This window comes from Desmodus rotundus, chromosome 5, assembly GCF_022682495.2.
Source record: "Desmodus rotundus isolate HL8 chromosome 5, HLdesRot8A.1, whole genome shotgun sequence".
Classification (NCBI taxonomy): Eukaryota; Metazoa; Chordata; class Mammalia; order Chiroptera; family Phyllostomidae; genus Desmodus; species Desmodus rotundus.
In genome coordinates this window covers 149,436,445-149,456,682 of record NC_071391.1, presented here as the reverse complement: position 1 = coordinate 149,456,682, position 20,238 = coordinate 149,436,445, and the positions used below count along the sequence as shown (strand labels likewise).

Genomic DNA, 20,238 nt, shown 5'->3' with positions numbered 1-20,238 from the left:
CAGGTATTTGTTTTTGTTGCTAATAATCTAATTAGCAGTCAATCCTATGCATCCGTTATCATCAGCTGATCCGTAATTACTGCTCCATGCTGAGTATTTTCCCAGCACATGATAGCTTTCAACTCCTCAGCACAAACAACCAAATAATTGGTGCTATTATGCTATAATAGATGCAAGACTATTCCTCTCCGGATGACGATGGGGGGGAGTTTACCATCCACTACAGCCTTTGCATTTTCTGTATCTGTGGATCAATTCCTCACTGTCCCCTCTTGAGTCAGTCTTGAGGTGTGCCCCAAGCACCTTAACGCTCCCCAGAATGTGAAGCAATAGAGACTTCTTTAAAACTTAACCCAGGGGCCAGAAACATTCCTAGTCGCCTGTAGGAGAGAAGTATTCATAAGAGATGTCAAATAGTGCTGAAAGCCCAATATATTTCTCTTTGAAAATGCTGTAAAGTTTTCTCTTTCACTGTAGTTTTAAAAAGACTTGTCCTAGAAGAGATAGCTGCTGATATAAAACTATTTCATTCAACAGCTCTAGTCTAAACAAGTGTGTGCAACTCTGGGAAGTAGAGCACAGGCAGCCCATAAAGGCTGGCTGCTCAGGGGAAAATATATTGAGGCCATCACTTTCAAGAGAGCAGATTCAGTGTGACTGTGAGGAGAGAGAAGGAAGCATGGGGTGAGTGTGGTGAAGCGGGAAGAGGGGGGCTCTGGAGCCAGACAGATCTGGTTGGGAAGCCAGCTCATCCTTGGGTCTGACCAGCACGACCTTGGGAAAGGCATGTCACTTCCCTGAACCTTCCTGTTCCTCATCCGAAACACAAAGTGAGTAACGCCTACCGCCCAGGGTTGTTATGGAGAAGAGATGCCTGAAATACAGAGGAGGCACCTGACACCTACTAGGGGTTCTGATTGTTAGTTCTCTGCTTTTCCCCCTTCCAAATGCAAAAAAAAAAAAAAAAAAAAAAAAAAAAAGAAGCTGGTTTTCTACAAGCCAGGTACTTGTACCATATAATTCCATTCTCTCCAATTAAGCCTCCGCCTCTTACCTATTAGCATAGGTAGACTTCAGTGCAGATTCACTATGGGGGCAGCTGTACAGGCTGAAGTCCTACTCATGGTTCCCACGGTCCTAAAGGGCCTTCCCTCTGCCCCTGCTCTCTCCCAGAGCCTCCCCCATCTTCCCGTGATCCAGCAACTAAAGGGTTAACACTCATCACCATACTTGTACTTGGGTTGGCTGGTGCCTTGTACCACACTGGTTGTTAAATGTCTCCCTGTCTATAAAAGGAAATAAGATCTGGGAAATTGGAAAGACATATCAGACCTTTCTTCAAAGACTCTCTTATTAGAAAACAGAAAGCAGTGGCTATAAAAAGAATGAAAACTGCCACACTTTAACCCCAAACGAGGTGCTAAAACCTGGAGTCAGAAGCCACACACAGTTCCGCATGTTTTCTTTTTGAACTTTTAATTAGAGTGGAATATATTTTACAAACAGAAAAGAGCATGCCTTGAATGAATGTTCACAAAGGGAATACATCACCAGCACCCAGATTAAGAAACTGAACAGTGCCAGCTTCCCCCCAAAGCTCCCCTGCTCCCTTCCAGTCACTAAGCCCAACCAGGGATCACCATGAAACTGACTCCCAACGCCACAGCTTAGTTTTCCTTGTTCTCATACATTGTACAAAGGGAATCCCAGAGCCCTTGGGCCAAATCTGGCAAGCTGCTTGCTCTAGTACAGCCTGCAAACTAAGAATGGATTTTACATTTATAAATATTTGAAAATAATACCAGAAGAAGAATAATATTTCATGAGACATGAAAAATAGATGAGATTCAAATTTTAGTGTCCATAAATAAAGCTTTATTGGAACGCATCCACTCACTCCTTCACAGGCCGTCTTTCGCTCTCCAGCAGCAGCGCTGACTACTTACAACAGAAACTGCCAAACCTAAAAACCCTTTACAGGAAAAGTTTGCCGACTCCAATTCCAGGGCATGACATATGCGTCTCTGCTGGGTTGGGAGCTAGGAGTGCATTGCAAGGTCATTTATATCTGTGCAGCTTTAGTAGACACCACCAAGAAGTTTTCCAAAAAGATATGCTCAGTTTTAAGAGAAAAGCTAAACCCATAATCTCGTTTAACAATAAACGGGGAGGACTGCAGGGAATTAATCTGAGCCCGACTGGAGCAAGGGATCAGAAAACCGTCAGGGCCTCCAAGCAGAGAGGTGAAATACCGGACCTGTCTAGGTTTACATTTTTTTCATTCCTACCCCATGCACACTCTAAAAATACAGCCCCCTTTAATGTTGCCATTATCGGTAGAGGTGGACGAGAGTGAAAAAGTCACATTTCTGTTGCAGATCTTGCAAGACAGACCGACTCTGCCGTTCAGGCCACGGAACCTGAGCCCTGCGGCAGTTTACCTGAATTACAGACAAAACGCCCTGAAGACACAACAGCCTCCTGACTTTATGCTTTCATAAGGTTAAACATACACGCGAGCAGCAACTATTTAAGTCACGCCCAGCCACCAAAGCAGCCACGAAGCGTCTGTGCCCCTTACTGGGCAGAACCAGCAGTTCATCCACCAGGGGTGGCCAACCTATTGGCGTCTCTGCACAACACTGGAAGAAGAGTTGTCTTGGGCCACACGTGAAATAAATTGTACATGTAATCACAAAAGAACCTCATAATGTTTAAGGAAACTTACGATTTTTGTGTCGGGCTGCGTTTGTAGCCATCCTGGGCCGCATGAGGCCTGTGGGCCGCAAGTCGGACGCCCTGACACGGAATGGACTGAACTGAGCAGTCCTCAGGGGACATTCAAGGCTCCACAGCAAGACCCAGGCAGAGCGCCCTCTGCCGTTGAGAAGGAAGGAAGCTCTCAGGTGATGCTGCTACGCGTCTAGTCCTAAAGGCAATTAAGTCCCTGGAGTCGTCATCCCCGCCCCACCACCACCCGCACACACACACCTGCTTTGCATTTCAAATAGGCCACATTAAGTTCCTTCAATGATATTTTTCTTCTTGGAGAGAAATTGCTTCTGATTCTTTAAGGACCACATTCATCACGAAAGGAATTCCAATCAACAGTTTCTGCTTTAATTGCACAATCCTGTTCACTTAAGAGTTGAGCAGCCTCATTTCCTGCCGTCAATCCCCCACCCCCACCACGGCCAGGCAGGACAAGGTGGCTGCCCAGCGTGGGCTCACCACACAAGGGCAGAGCCAGTGCCAACCACGGGACTGAGGGGATGGGACAGCCTCTCTCCACCGCTCCTTGCGACCCCAAGTCTGCCACTCTGGCCCAGCATCTTCCTACAGCACAAGGCAGTGTCCTGTGGGACATCTCTCTAAGGCCTGCAGGTGGTTTAAACTTTGCCTATCCTGGAGGAAAACCTAAGGTCCTCCTGGCCCCCCAGTGGCCCTCCAGAGACAGGTTCTGTATTTCCCTTAATTCATTCCCCAGTTCCCTGTCGTGGGCAGGTAAGTAATTCTGGTGTTTCATCAGGGGCCGGGAGCCATTTCTCAGCAAGAGTGCTCACTTTTTGTCCACATGAAAGTATGCATGTAATACAGACTAGATAAAACAGGTTTGCTTTCCCTGGAGAAGGAAAGCTGAGCCTGGCCTAACGCAGTCAAATGAGTGAGTCCAAGCCACGCACTGGTTAGGCAAGCTTGCCAGTATCCTCCCCTTGTCACCTCTGACTCATCACACTTCAGAAAATGAGGATAGTGATGATGTCCACCTCACAGGGTGGCAGGAAGGATCAAATGAGGTATTTCTGAAGAAAAACACTTTGTGAACTGTAAAAAAACATCACACGAAGTGGTGGAGAAAAGAAGCCACCTCTTACCTGCCGACCCTGATTCACCTGTCATCAGTCAAGTCTCCTGGCCCCTCCCTCTTCTGCTGAGGACCATAGCCCACCAGCAGGATGAAGTCAATTCAGCACCCAGCTGGCAGCCACCAATTGGCCATCTATTAACAGCCAATTATCTGGGTGGCTTAATTAATCCACGTGGTCTGGCCTCCCCAGATCCTAGAAAACAATGAGCCTGAAATACAGGCGCCAGCTAATTTTTCAATGGCCACCAAGGAATTGGGCGTCCATTATCCCTGCATGTTGCAGCTGCGAGTGATGGGCGCATAAATATTGATTAGACCAGCCTCTGTGGCTGCGGGGAGGAGGATGAATGATTAGAATGTTCTCAAAGGAACAAGAGAAGATACATAAATCTTCAGCCTGGACCCTAGGGAAGAAAATCCTAATTTCTAAACCTTAGTGAGGACAGAGAAGGGGCAGTCACCTCTTTGGAGACAGCTGGTCAAGATGGGGTGGTCATACCAGTCTGATAGGTGTTTCCTACTCTCTTCTGAACTGGAATGAGATGCAGATTGGGTTTAAACAACAGTATCATTAGAAAGGAGGCAGCTGGGGGAGTTTTTTCCTCTTGGTATTCAAATCCGAGGCAGGAACATAGGAGTATGTCTCTGCCCTGTATTTCGTTGAAAGATCTCTGTAGTACTTACTGTTAAGAAGGCAAGTGACACAAGGAGAATTTAATTGTTTTTTTTTTTTTTAAGTGCCTAATCTTGTCTCCCGGAAATGGTATGCAGAAGAGCCTTTGTGCTTGAAAATCAGTATCTCCCAGGAGGCGGTGGGTCAAATGGCTCCTTAATTCCTACAATAAGGGCTCCTGCTGGTCTCCAGGCATCTGAGCAGAATGGCTCAGGGTGGCCCAGAGAGGCTGCCTTCCTCCTTCAGAAAGAAGTGCCTTTGTGTACAGAGCAGCAGCAAGGCAGGCTGCTCCTGCCCTTGGTTGGAGTCTGCTCTGGGACAGGGACACCCTGGGCTCCTGTCCCTCCAGACTTCTCCCTAGAGCTCCTGGCCAAGTCCTCTGGGGCTCTCTGCTCCAGACCCTACTAACTTGGCAGGGGATGTGAGTAAGGAGGAGGAACGTGATGAAGACAGGAGGGACACATGCAAAGAAAACAGAAGGAAAGAGGACTCCTGGGGTAGCACATAATCTCTCACACTGTAGAGATCTCTTTCTCTCTCCCTACCAGCTTCCTGGTGTTCGTGAGGTCCTGTGACGGCAGCAGCTGCTGCCAAGTGCGGACTGCTGCCCCAGAAGGTCACATAGGGCCATTTATTCTGAAACACCAAAATACCATAGCCAGCAAATTTCAGGAGCTTCTGCAGAATTCCCCAGGGTACCAGTGTGCGCGCCCATGCGTGCGTGAGTGTGGGTGTGTGTGTGCACTCGCCAGTAAGTATCCCAAAGGGCTTCTTTCTTAATCAGCTCAACATCTGAGGACTCAGAGGCTGATTTATTTTTTGGTTAATCTAGCACTTCTGGTAAAATAATTAAAAGATAAGTAACAGACACAGAGTATCTGTGGTGTAATTATTGATAGCCATGAGGTCTCGCTTTAGAGTCATTCACAGGTGACCCAAAATGACTTAGAATGCTTGTAGGGCAAGTGGGGGACAGGCAGTGCCGTCTCACGCTGCTCCCATGTCACGGTTGAGGCCACTGAGCTGGATGAGAGGATCTGGGCTGTCCCTGGCACTCCCTCTGCCAGAGAGACGCCCACGCTGCCACGTGTGTAAAAAAAAAACCCAGAAGGTGAAAGCTCACTTGATTATGACACCACGGGAGTGACCAGGAGAGGGTCAGCCTCTCTATGCTAGACCCTTGTGGACAGTGAGTCTCTGAGGTCCACACGAGGAGGAAGGCTGACCACCCAGCTCCGGCAAGTGGAAGAGTCAGCAGCCAGCTACAGAGGGCATGGGCACGGCAGACTCACTTCCCCAGACAGACGGCAGGTCTAGAATGCTGGCCTCTGGGGTGGAGTGCGCAAAAGCCACTGCAGGATTCATAGTCCCCTCCCCAAGAGTGGCACTGGGATTTCGTCCCTGCTTTCTAATTCAGATTCTTTTCCAAAAGAAAAAAAAAAAATGCACGGGGGACTGTGAGATGCTCTGGAACTGTGACAAAACTGTGTGCATTAGAAACACACAAGGGCGGAGCAACACCTTTCTTCCAAATGTGCTCCTGGGTGCCTGGTCATGGGTAAGGCTGTTTGGGAAACGTGCGAAGGGACAGCTGTGGGGAAGGATGCAGGCAGCCATCGCAGATGACACGGCACGTGAACGGGCTGTGCGGAAACCCTGGGCCGAGGGCATCAGCCAACACAGTCTCATCCTGACCGCATTCGGTGTATCAGTGACCTCCAATGAATGGAAATGAACACTTTTAGATGTTACAAACAGATGAGCAACCTTGAAAAAGGGTAGTCCCTAGACAGGCTGGGGAGGCTTGTAACTGGGACACTAATTTCTCTTTCCTTCCTGGCTTTGCCCCTTTGTCTTCCTGGATTTGAGCAGGTATCATTCTGTACCTCCAGGAACACTGGAGACAGGGATTCCTAGTCTTTGTCTTCAAAAGCACCAGGCCAATTAGGGGAATAAGGGTTTAGGGAGGGAGAGAGCTCCGAAGACTGACTCAAAGAGAGTCCCTTACATTAGATCTGTGGGTCCCTGGGACAGGACCTCCCACCAGGACCTGGGGGAGAATGCTGGCTGGGAAAGGGAGCTAGGACATGGGTACAACCCAGAGCAGCCAAAAAATGACCCAGGAGAAATTCCCACCAGCTCGATGGGATTGGAAGGGGACAGGGTAAACTCAGGTTTGTTTGTTTGTTTGTTTGTTTAAAAATCTTCTTGATCTCTAGAAAGCAAAGGCATGCTATTTCTTAAAAACCTGAGGTTCCAACCTCCTACCTGCAACGTTCCCAGCCTCTCACAGCAGTCGCTGCTGCGCCATTCCCCCACCTGCTCCAGGAACCTGCTGTTGGGGAAAACACAGCCCAGGGCCCAGCTCAGGCGTAGGCGTCAATGAGAGGATAAACATTCTTGTGCTAATGAGCTACTCCTGGTCACGCCAGAGTCAACATTCCCTGGATAGAGTCCAGTACGCCTGCACTGAGCACCAGCAGATTAATAGGGTCTCTCCTAAAATTCACGATTTTTTTAATGGGAGAAATTATCTACTAAATGGGGAAAATAACAGTGTCGTATACTGAAGGCATGTGCGCCATGCAAATGTTACAGAAAGACAAGTTCTTTTCTCGTAGTGTTTGTTATATTTCCAGAACAGCACAAATACATTTACACGGGCCCGAGGCACTTTGTTCAAAGCTTTTCCATTTCTAATACTTCCCTCAAAAAGTACCCTCAGGCCTCAACAAAAATATATATATTTTTTTGCTTTTATTAAAGCCTAACCCCTGGACTAAATTTAGTTCTAGGAAATAGACAAATTTGCTGGTTTCCTACCTTTTTTAATTCTGTCATGTATTGTAGAATTCTCCAAATGGCAAACAAATGATAGGGGACAGAAGACATAAAACCATTTTGGGGGTATTTTTTGGTACCGTATTTATCCCTAAAATACAGTTTGAATTAAGACATCAGACTTGTTACAGAATTTCCAATTAGGAATTAGAGCTTGCTGGATTTGGTGGTAGGGGACCTGGTAAAAGAACAGAATCAACATTAAAAAGTCAAACTTAAAAAAATCTTTACTTGAGCTATTAATAGAGCCAGCCCTTCTTGAAATGAAGGGGAAAAAAAAACTCAATTAATTTTCTTCAACCAGTAGTACAGCACGCCTTCCCCGTCCCCTGTGGACTGTGACCAGGCATGGGTTTTATTTTATTATCAGGCCCACTTCGGAGATCCCGCCTCTAGGTGAATGCGGACATCTCCTAACGTGAAGAACAAAGACGAGGGTCTAGGAGCCCCGGACTGGAACCTATAGTGGCCCCCAGTGAGGCAATTTGCTGCATGGAATCTAAAATTTGGGAGGTCCCCAGCCCAGGAGCCCTTGCAACAGCCCTCTCCTCTCCAAGCAGTGTTCCCAACTTTTGTAAAGACTCGGAAGGGCAGGGGGCCTGCTGCTCCTGCCTCAGAAAACAGACTGACCCTCCACCACAGCGGGAAGAGGCCTCGGCAGGGAGAAAAGTTCCCTGCGGCTTTGACACGTCCAAGGCAAGAGCTCCCTGCATGGCTGTGCACAAGCATTTCCTAGGAAAACCTAGAGTACGGAACTCACTCAAAAATGGAAGGTTTTTTTTTTTTTTTTTTTTTTTTTTTTGCTTCCTGCAATATTCAAATGTCCCAGGAAATGTCCAAATTCCTACTGTTGAAGAAACAATCCCTGCCCTGGCAAATGATTTCTAACCCAAAGGTGCTGCAACCATCTGCAACTTTCGGGTGCGACCTCTCATGCGCCCTTCCCCACCAGGGTGGACTCCGACCAGACAGAGGAGCCTCCTCTGCCCCAGATGGCCTCCTCCCAGGGCGGAGCGGGATTTCCCTCTTAAGTGGGTCCCTCACAAGTTACAGCGACCCCCCCCCCAGCAGTTCTCTAAAGGCCAGCATCCAGGGATGAGGCATGAAAGCACTGGAAAGTGGATTGGGAAGCACGTGCTATAAACCTCCCTAACCCTGCCCCACCACCCACAAGGGCAGACCCAGGCGGTCCACGCAGCATGGTGGCACGGAAGGGGTACGTCGGTGGGCAGTTCCCAGAATGATCTCGTTCCACCCTTGTCCCTGACACGGCCACTTAATAATGGCCTTGTTATCATGGGCCAGTTGTATAACTTCATTAGTCAACCTTATCTGCATGAAAGTATTACCTGTTTTATGTGGTGGCTGTGAAGATTAAAAGATAATGAATATACCTGAAATGGAGTTTATGAATTTGGAAAGCACCCTACAAAGCCTAGCTATTGTTATTTCACATGAGTGCACACTCTCACACAAGCTCGGTCCACCAGCAAACTCAAGAAGAATGAAATCAATCGGGCAGTTTACTTGGGACCAACGGAATTATAAAAACTCCACACACTTGGCATTCCTCATCAAGCTCCTGAATGGCATCCATCAATAGGCCGCTTCCAACTCACATGGAGAACTTGCAAAGATACTGATCCTAGCCCCTTCTCCCAAACCCACAGGGTCACAACCCCCCAAATATGTATGGTAAACCAGCTCTCCAGGTGATTCTGACACGCAGTCAGGTTTGGGAACCAACTGCACTTCTTCAGGCAAGACGAGCAAATTTCTTATCGCGTATAGATCCGTCATGGGCACAAAATTGTTCTGGGGCTAAGACAAGATCTCTCTTTGTCTCTCCACCTCTGTTCTCAGACACATACACACTAAGCTACAGAGGGTTAGCTCATCCTCCAGACACAAACACACCCACAAATACACACGACACATCTATGCAGGTGTGTAGTCATACACGCACGTGAAAAACAGGAAGGAGAAATATACTAACATAAAAGAAGGGCACCTAATAAAAGGCATGAAGATTTTTTAAGTTTCTGGAATCTGCAGTTACAAAGGATACAGAAAAGGGGGGAAGAAAAAATAGAATGTTAAGACAAAGAGCAAGTGCTCAAAACTAGAATCCCCCCCTTCTGTGACTGCATAGCACAATGTCCAGACTTTGCTGCTAGACCACTCTCAACACTACTCATCCACTCATTTGTTTGTGATTCTGCCTCAACCAGGAACTGTGAGAGCCACCCCCCACAAAGGGTGGCCCCCAAACCTGGCGCAGAGCCTGGCACGTAGCGGCATCCGTTCCATAAGTGTGTGTCCGGCACACACCAGGATGAGAACAGGCAGATAAGGAAGAAGGACAAGGTGCACAAAGAAGGAAACATCTCTTATCCCAGGTCCCTGGTGGAAACTAAGAATAAGTGAACTTCAGGCAATGAGTTTCAATGCAAAACAGAGTTCACGTCCCCACAGGCGTCATTAGCTGCATCACAAGGAGCAGAACCACCCAGGGAAAAAGAAGAAAAGCTCTCTAGACCGATGGGCAGGTCTGAGGTGAGTTAGAAGATTGATCCTGTGCTCTAAAGGCTGTTTGAAGTTATGAGCCCGACCTTGACAATTCCCTGCTTAGTGCCACTCCAAGGCCCCCTAGCACCCACAAGGTCCTACCCAACATGACCCATATACACCTCCCCAGCCTCATCCCTGGCGCCTGCCACCTGCTTTACGCCCCAGTTGTGCCAAACTCACACAACGTGCTGTGTCATTCCTCTGAGACTGCTTGGTGCAGCTAACCTCTACCTGGAATGCCCTCCCTGCCCTACTGCTCATCCTTCTCAACTCAGTTCTGTGATGTCCTCCTCCAGTAAGTCCCCAGGCTCCCTCGACACCAAGTACACTGAGACCCTCTCGGCCCTCAGCACACTGTATGGTCTGCCCATAGATGAGTAAATCCCACCCCAGAGTGTAAGTTCTGCATCTCTGTACCCATAGTGATGGCGCATGCCCACCGCCAAAAAATGCTTGTGTAACACAACTGAAAACTGGCAAGGTTCCAAAACATACTGCCAGAAGGCTTAGTTAGAAGGGGATCTGAGAGGCATCTGGGTATAGTAGAAAGGTCCTCCACATCCGAGGTCTGAGTTCAAGTCAAAAGAGTGACCTAAAGCAAGGCATTCAAAGACTGAGCCTGTTTCCTAATCTATGAAATAAGGATAGTACCACCCAACTCACACAGCTACATATAAAGAAACGCCCACTGTTGCCTGGCAAATCGTAGGTCCTCTGTCCTGTACTTACTGGGGAGACTCTCCACTCTTTTCAGCCTCCTGCTTTGGACCTTAAGTTCTTCCAAGGGCTTTTCCCTGGTGCCTGCTCTGGGCGCAGTTCATAAATGTCGTCTCACCAGTCAGAAAACCCGGAGGACTCCTTCTTTGGCCCCCTTCTTTGGCCCATGGCCAAGTGCGTGGAAGTGAAAGAGACTGAGGAATGGGGTCTCTGAATTACAGGTAGAAGAGAGCCTGTGGAGAGAACCTTCTGGCTCTGTTCAGATGAACCAACTGGGCAGGAGTTTGAAAAGCCACTTGAATTCTCATTTCCCCAACTCCCCACCAATACCAAGGAGTTTGTTTTACAGACTCTTTACTGGTGTTCAATTTCCAATGCAGCTGAAGGGCTCAGGGACAATTACAAAGCAGGGGTGGCGGCAGGCCAGATGAGCACCGGCTGCAGCCGCCCTGGGAGGCTGCAGGGCGTTCGCGGGAGAAGCACACGCACGCACGCACGCGGCGCACCCCGGGCCTCTTGGCCTCCGGTGGTGGGGCCTGGCAGCTACGGGAAAGAAGGAGGTCAGCGCAGCCGCCAGACTTCTCGCGGGCGCCAGCATCGGCTGGGCCGGCCACCCGACCCAAACACCAGCGACTCTCTCGAGGAGTCCACAGACCGCCACCCTCTGGGCCACTCGTCTGCAGCGCCTCTTTCGCCCCGGGACCCCGGCGCGTTGCCCAAGTTGACAGCTCCGCTCTGCCCGTGACGCGTGCCCACTACCCACACCCACTCCTACTTTCACACACTGCGGGTCCGTAGATAACCCCGAGCTTTTTAAAATCCAGAAATAACACCCTGTAGCCACATCCGGCTCCCGGTTACCTGTTCAAAGCACCCAGACCCGAGCCCCGGCTTCCTGGGAGCCTGCAAACACAGCCCGCGAGCGGCGCGCCCTCCTGCAAACCGCTGCCCCGTGCCCGGCGCGCCGCCAAACCCCATACCTTGGGGGTCTGCACTTCAGGTCCCGTCGACACCTCCAACTTCTTCTTGTTTACCCAGAAGAACAGCAGCACGGTGATCCACAGCACCCCGAAGATCGGCAGTACCAGTCGGCGAGACAGGCACCGCATGGTCCCCTTTGCCTTTTCCTCTCAGCGGAGCTACGTCCCTGGGGCACCCCCTGGCGGTCAGGGTCGGCGGGGCAGGAGTCTCCGAGAGCACCTTGCTCCGTGGAGCGCTAGCCCGGGAATAGGGTGCAGAGGCGGCGGGATCCTGCAAAGCGCCCCGCCCGTTTCAGAGTGAAGAGAGCAAGGGTGGGGGAGCGGCGTGCCCAGAGGCGCGGCAGGAGAGGGCGGAGGGGCAGCCAAGCTGGACAAGCGCGGTGGCAGCCGAGATGGTCCCCGCGCCGCCGCCGCCGCCGCGCCCGCCGCCGCCGCTGCTGCCGCGGGGGAAACTGACTCGAGCTGCGGGGAGGGAGGAATCCGAGGCTGTGCCCGGCACCCCAACAGGAACACGAGGGAGGAAGGGGAGGAGGGAGAGAACGGAGAAGGAAGACACGACAGACCGACTCGGAGAGAGCCAGGGTGGGAGCGAGGGGGTTCTGACAGGGGGCGCTACCGCCGCCCGCCGACTGAGGCGCACGGTGCTGTTCTGGGGCTGCCCGCGCCGAACACTCGGCGCAGCTCCGGGGCCATCCTGGGTTGGGGCGGGGCGGGACGAGAACGGTGCACTCAATAGCCCGCCAACGCCAGCTTCATTTTGGAACTGAAGGGGCAGGCTGCGCTTTGCAGAGCTGTGCCTAGGAGGACTTCCCTTTTCACAGCAGGGGGCCACACGTGGCGCTCAAACACGAGTCCCGCCCTCAATGCATTTGCCCCCCAGAGCCGGCTCTGGGATGCAGGAGCTGCTCTTGGCAGTTGAGGGCCAAGGCTGAGTTCAGCCAGCTCCCCAGGGTGTTTGTTTCTCTACCTGCATGCAGGTGGCTGGCAACTTTTTCTGCTTAATGGAAGTCTGAGTTGGTCTAAATTTAACTTTACAGAAACCTTTTAAAAATTAAGGAGCAGTTATTCCCTCAAGGATTTTCTTATATAGCATCAGAGCTCTGTGTTTGCGGATGTTTATAGGGAGGAGGTCTGAAGTTAAGCCAACCACGTGGAGTACTTGGAAAGTGACCCTGGGCAGGGAGGATACTGGATGTAGAGGGTTACCTTTCAAAAGGAGGTGAGAATGATGTACCGATCAGTGTAGCCACCATCCTCCTACTTCTTCTCCCCATGGAGCTCAGCACAAGCAAGCACCATACACTAGGAAAGTGGGGTTCCAGAATTCATTCTCCAACAAAATGGAGCCCCCAGGAAGAGTCTGAAATGGAGGGATCTGCCGAAAGCCACTGTGTTTAGTACCTTGTCTTTCAGTAGCGTAGCAGTCCTGCCTCACACTCTAAAAGTTCTTGGCCAGGCTGTAGATCAGCAGTTTTTGGTTGGGAACAGAGGTGGAAATCAAACAGCCCAGAAAAGCTGAGCACTCTTGCCAGCTCGTCTCGAGATTTGGCGGAGCTCTCGGACCACTACACAGAACTCTGGGGTGACCCAGGACTCACCTTCATTAGAACTCTATATGCTGAAAGGTTGGTGTAGGCTCCCCAGCCATCGCTTTGGCCTTTGGCCCAGCAAAGGTCCAGGTAGACCACAGTCATGGGGCAGGGAGGTGGGGTGATGCCAGCAAGAGAACCCATCCCTGCAGCATCTTGAGCTGCCTGGATCTCTTCCAGGAGCCTCACCCTGGACCTGCAGGCTTGGGCCAGCAAAGTGTCTGTGGCAAACTCTGCAGGGGACCCCCAGGCACACCGCCGAGCCACTGTCAGCTCCAGGCAGGAGCTACTGCACCGTAGTCCATTGCTCAGCGCTTTGTGATACTACTGCTTCTGAGTAACAGATGGCAGGGAGTTTATACAACACCACCGCCGAGCTTTGGAGATAGTGCAGCACCACACTTCCTGCTGCTGAGGTGCTAGGTGCTTCCTTCTAACTGTTTAGCATCTGGGGAAACTGAGGCCCTGGGGTTCCCACCGCAGCTCCATGCAAAGGCCTGCAATGCCCTATGGAGATCTATGGGGCAGCAGGGATTGCCCTTGAAGGCACTTGCCTCTCGAATAGCTGTTTTGTTCTCCAGCCTGGTGAAGATTTCCTGGGCCTCTGGAAGCTGTCGAGGGAATCCAGTTTTGCTGAGTGCCATTACCTGATCTGGCCAAAGGGCATATTAGTCTGCGCTGTCAAACCAGCAAGTGTTATGAGGACTGAAGTCAATTTCAGATGGAACTTAAAGCATCTGGAAGCCAAGTGAAGCTCCACCCCAAGCCCAGCCCCACAGGTCCCCCCCAGGACAGTCTATCCAGGGGACCTCCATGCTCTGGCAGATATTTAAAACTTTAATAACCAGCCTGAGTAACGCAGAGCACAGTTGATCCCAGTGGGGGATTAGCTATCATTAGCAATTAATCCATGTTACTTTTTTTTCTCATCATAGCCTAAGTGGGGAGGAAAATCTCCCAGCAAAAGATTTAACATGGCAGGAAATAAGAAAAAAGTAATAGTATGTGCCCTCTTCATTAGCAATATCCTGGTGCTTGAGCATGACGTGACCTCGCTGGTCTTGATATTCTTGAGCAAGTTGCACATTTCACTGGGTCTCTGTTTTCCCACCCGTCATGCCATGCATGCCCTCTCACAGACCCTCGAGCTCACACAGGGTTCTAACCTTCCTTGTCCCTGAATTAGGATTCCTTTTGCCACTCCTGTCGTTGGCAAGTTCTGTGTAAGCTGTTCTCTCCTCGCAGCCGAAGACATTAGAGAGCGAATTGGGTATTGGAGCAGATGTGAGTCATTCATGTTAGTATAAAAACTACGGAATAAAACCAGTTATGGCTCTGAAAAGCCGTGTAAAGCAGCATATGGAGTGAACGTAAGCTGGAAGCGGGAGGAAGCCGTGAAGTCCGACGCATATGCTCTCCAGCGGCTTTTGCTGTGGGGTTTCACACTTCGCTTCTTGTTTCCTTGTGCCGTCCTCCTGTCACTCTCAGCTCCCTGCAGAGGCTGCAGCTTTTTTGTTCCTTTCGGATCAGATTCCCCACATCCCTCCTCTCTGCCCACTGCGTAGTGACTTCAGTAAGAGTGTGTGTGCGTGTGTGTCTACCATCACCAGCAGGCTTATTAGACCTGTCACCACCAGCAAGATGCCCTCTGTGCCATCCTAATGCGATTTCACCCCCAGAGGCCTGAGCAGCGTTCTGTTGAGATCTTTGCCCTTCTAGGCCACAGGGAAAGGTAAGCAGTAGCAGGGCAGACTGTAGCACAGCGATAAGACACCCGCAGGCAGGCCCAGCACGGCCACAGCAGGAATTCACACATGTCTGTCTTTATTCCACAGTCATACAGACACAAGTCTGTGGGCCAGCCCTTGCAGTCTGCTCTGTGCAAGTTCTCCAGCTGTAAATAATACATCAGCCCTCCTCTCTCTGCGTCTCTCCCCTTTTTCTTTGCCACTGGAGATTCTGTCAAAACCTCATGTCCGAGTCTCCTGCAAGGCCTTCTTATAAAGAGTGATAGAATAGTTTAGGATGCATTGTAAATGAGAATGAGCTATTACCAACCTTCTAACCTCCTCTCTCTGCCACCTTGGTGCATCTTTGTCGAAAGAATAAAGCCGGCCAGCTTTTCCTCTTATCTTTGACGAGTAGCTGGGTGGCTTTATCTAAGGGATCTGAGAGTCACCTTTCCAGATCTTCTCTATCCATTAAATAATTTCTTTCACCATCTCCATACCCTCTACCCCTCCACCCTTTTTTATTTTAGCTAGTACTGTATAATTTGCCTCCTGGAGAGGGACTCATATCTTTGCATTTCAAAAACCTGCCTTTTTCTTTCGATATTTGAAATGCCCCCAAACTTCCTTTGTTCCTCCCCCAAATGCCAAGTGTGAAACTTACTACTGCCACAATGATATGCCTGTGCTGGTTGCAGGGAAGTGGTTTGATCTTCAATGGTGGTGTCCTGCAGTGACCTGAGCCACGACCGCCCCTCCCCCACAGAAAATGCAAATTTCTAGTAGCATGAAGGGGTGACCCAGTTAGCTTAAGGAAAAGTAGAGGAAACTTCTTTATCCTGAATTAATTACCTAGAAGGGTCTCTGAAAGAGGGGAGCACAGCAGAAGAAGAAATGGAGGGATCCAAAGGCAGATGTCATTTACTTCCCAGGTCCCAAATTTCAGACAGCCGACTCTGACAGCCACCTGCATCATCTCTGAGAGCCAAAGGCAGTCCTTCAAGGTAGGCTTAAGCTTAGAGGCATAGGTGAGAGGTAGAGGGGGCAGGAGAGCTCAATTCCAGAAGGAACCAAACTGTCCTGGGTCCTCTCTAATGTGGTAAGAACTTCAACAGTGAGAGGAGCCAGCCAAACATGTGCCAGGGATAGAAGTGGGACAAATCTGGTTCCCAGAACAACCCCCAGTGGCCAGCAGCAGATTTTATAATCAAGTCACTCGTGGATGTCGTCTATTGAGCAGGGCGACCACACGCCCCGGTTTGCTTGCTGGTTTATTCCTGTTTTCCTGGCATCAATATTAATAATGTCCCCTTTAATTTTAAAAAAATTAAAAATTCTAGTTTAAAATTTTTTAAAATTAAAGTTCTACTTTAGGCAACAAGTTTCATGGCCACTCCAATGGTGACTAGAAATGTGGGTCTTTGCTATTAAAGTTCTTCTGAGCGTGTGCTGAGTTTGGGCCGGCCTGTGTGTTTGTGTGGGGCACTGATCTGAGTCAGTGATATTTAAGACATTCATTCAACGAAGAGACCATGTGGACAATTTGAGCCAGCTTTAAGTAGGAAATAATTATGTTGCACACATCGGTCAACGGCTATCTGATCCCATCTACCCAACTGAAGGCACGTTACCCACCTAGCAGCTCGAGCATCCCAGGAAGCAGTCGCGTCCCCTGCACAGAGGTCTCTCCAGAGGGCAGGCAGTTCCTGACATCATCCCTCCAACCATCTCTTCCTCTCACCCACATACCTACTCAGGCCATGAAAGTCACACAGCTGAGTGAAATGAGATGGGGTCGGGGAAGCCACAGTGTAAGGCCAATGATAACCAAGGAACTGAAACGCAGCCTTCATGTCGAGGACACAGTCGGGAATGGTGGGGTCCATGTAGGACTCACAAGGAGGGAGTTCCAACTGACCACTGCCAGGGTAGATGAAGTGGTACCAGAGTTGCCCTACTTCTCAACAGAAGCGCAAATCCAGATAACTATGAGACCTCCTGCATTTGAACCGTTGTTAACTAATTCAGTTCCTACCGCCCACCCCTCAGATCAGGTGGGCTCAACCAAACACGTCTGCAGTCTGGATCCAGCCTGCTGCTTGCCGGTTTACAACCCATGCTTCTGCCACAAATGTTTTAATAAGCACTGAGACCCCCTGTGTGCTGTCATTCTTCTAACTTAGAACCGATATCCCCAGCCAAGACAAAGGAGAAACGGTGGATCAGACTACATTAGGCCAGAAGGAGACTTGGAGACCAACTAGTTCAATGCTCCTTATTTTGTAACTGAGGAAAGTGGAGCCCAGAGAAGCTGCATGATCTACCTACAGCAGGACAACAGGTCCTTTGCTGAAGCTCGAGTTATAATTCATCCCCCCAGATATCCCAACTCGCCAAGTGACATTCCCTACTAGGTTTAATGGACCCAGTAAAACAGGAAGCTGAGACATTTTGGGGGACTATTATGCCCAGAAGTTTCCAAGTAATCAGCAAAGCAATCAACAAATACATTGTGAGCACAGATTCTGGGCAATTTGCTGTGAAGAGTACAAATAGATATAAGGCCTATTTCCAGCTCTTCAAGAAAGTGTGAGCTGGCGATTAGGATGCAGACTCCGGTGTCAAAAGACCTGGTCCCTCCTCTCTTTTGAGTTTCCATTGAGTAATGATCTGGGTCTCAGGGAGAGCTGCTTCAGTCCACCTGAGAAATAGCTACATTGCAACGGGAAAGTCCTTTGTGTAGCCACACTCTGCTCCTGTCTTCGGTTTCCCTCTCTAAGTGCTGTAAACATATTAATTAAACATAGATGACTTGAAAGGCGCTAGCTTTTAGCATCTGCACTCAACTGGGCTGCACCAGAGGGGAATAGGAAACTATCGCCTGCGGCAGAAAGCTGCTTTTTAAAATAGAAACCCCTTCCCTTTTGCAGTTTTCCCCCATGAAGACTATTTATTTTGCCCATCCTCTGGCTACTTCACCTTTTGTGTCATTATTTTCATGAGACAAGTGAAAATAATATTTCTCTTGTGCTTCAAAGAGCCAAATCCCTGTTTCTGGCTGGATCCGAAGAAGGCGGGTTGCAGCACTAATGGAAAGAAGTCTGATGTACAGTCCAAGCTCAGATCCTCAGGGAGAAGTAATGCATCTCTTTGGGGGAAAAAATAGCTTATACTTATGTGGTAGGTGATTTCCAATTTATAAAGGTTTCCCGTTGCCTTCAATTGCCCTGATAACAGCATTCCAGAAGGGTAGGCTTCTCATATGTAAGACAGGCTTGCCTCTGGGAACCGGAATGTAGATTCAAAAGTGATGAGTCGAGATAAAGCACGCTCTCCACCCTCTGCGCCACTATCCTGGAGGTTTTGCAGCAATGCAGAGCCAAGGGTTAACCTCCATTCCCGGGAGAGATGGCCAAGTTCCTCCCCGTGATATCTTCCCCTCTCACTGCTCTCAGGCCTGAATTCCAAATTGATTTCCTTAATAACTATTAAAGATCTTTTTAATTAAACCAGGCATCCTCTCCCTTGGCAAACTTTTCCTGATGACATCTCTGGTTAATTAAAGGTTTAAGCTGCAAAGACGTATTACATAAGAACAAGGGAAGCCGCTTCATGGCGTGCCTGCTTCCTGCTGCTGAAACCAGGGCTCCATCCAAGGGCTGGTCCTCTCTTTCCCTTACAGGGGTGTCCAACCTGTGGCCTGCAAGCAGCCCAGGATGGCTGTGAAGGAGGCCCGACACAAAATCGTAAATTTACTTAAAACATTATGAGATTGTTGTGTGTGTGATTACATGTCGCAATGTGTTAAATGTATGGCCCAAGACAACTCTTCTTCTTCCGGCGTGGTGCAGAGACGCCAAAAGTCTGGACACCCCTGCCTTACAACAGGCGTAAGAAGCTCCAAAGTGTTGGTAATAAAAACGGTCGGGTGAGGGGGGAGTGGTTAATTGTTCCGTTCCCTGAGCTTCAATTTCTCCTTTCAGGCTTGCTGGGGAAGTGTTCATCAAGCGTTTTTCATTAAAAGCATCATTCATTTTGATCATAATTCACTGATGCTGACAAAACATTTTTACCTCTTCATCCAAAATTTCTGAGGTAGTTGATACATTTGTAATCAGAGAGCAATGAATAAAGGCCTCCTTTCACCCGTCAGTAAAATGCAGCCACCTCTGCAACTGAAAGTATCGTAGCAGGTTCTCATATGAGGGGAAAAATCATATATGTATTCACAATGGTAAATTTCTCTGGTCCACATACCTTCTTTCTCCTGCTTCTTTTTTTTTATTTTTTCATTTTTTCCCACTCAGACCCCAGTTTCAAAATGGTAGAGCAGGGTAAGCAGTGCAGGATGTCACTGAAGAAGAGAACGTCCTGCAAAGGTCAATAGCTCGTAGGTTCGGAATCAAACCCATGACCTTGGCTTTGTGATCATGCTGGTTGAAAACAACAGGTCTCAAACCTAGATGTACATTAGACATACCTCTGATTGCTGTTAAGTTAGATGATTGTGTCTCACCCTGAGCCTGCTGAAATTCCATGGCTCATGTTTCCAGGCACCCAAGTTTGGGAACCATTGGTCTAATCACATTGAGTCATTGTCACTTCTAGGCCTGTCTAGAAAGGAGGAAGGTGGTCCATTATTTAGAAACTTGGGTCTTATAGACGACTCAGGCAAAACGGAGCAAGGAGAAACAGAACCTCACCAGCATTGCTAAGGAAAACTGGCTCCAGTTCTTAACAAGACATCAAAGAGGGGATTAAAAACTTTTTCCACTCACGCATTGTCATTGGTCAGCGGCTCACGGCTCTAGGTGACTGGTTCTCAAACTATTAGAAAGAATCAGAATCACGTGGAGAAATTGTGTTCCTAATAATTTTATTATAAAAAGTTCAAGCATACAGAAAGGTAGAATGAGAGTCTGCTCAATAGCCACACATGTAATATACCTTCCACCGAAATCCAAAGCTTGTTAACATTTTGCCATGTGTGTGTGGGCACATACGTGTATACATCTACAATCGCTGAACCATTAATACATGAGTTATAGAAATCATGACACATCACACCTAAATAATAAACTTAAATTGCCCAGAAATACTCCCCCTAGCACACATTCCCCCAAATCAATGACCTTCTGGACACAACCACAACACCATTATCACACCTAACTCAGTTAAAAATAAGCTCCTAAAATCAGACAACACTCAGCCCATAATCAAGTTTCTAGGGGACTTAAAAAAGACAAATGAAAACAAAAAGGCAGAGCTT

The 20,238-nt window shown here is 49.0% G+C and overlaps 1 protein-coding gene across 2 annotated transcripts in view; it reads right to left on the bottom strand.

The window, feature by feature from the left end:
* The window catches only part of GALNT14 (polypeptide N-acetylgalactosaminyltransferase 14), a 188,827-nt gene extending 176,911 nt beyond the window's left edge, over window positions 1-11,916 (bottom strand). For both annotated transcript variants that reach the window (XM_024553028.3, XM_071221632.1), the window contains exon 1: window positions 11,651-11,916. In XM_024553028.3, the coding sequence (XP_024408796.2) occupies window positions 11,651-11,779 (129 nt within the window). In that variant the 5' untranslated portion in view covers window positions 11,780-11,916. The remainder of the gene's footprint in view (window positions 1-11,650) is intronic.
* Window positions 11,917-20,238: the final 8,322 nt, after the last annotated feature.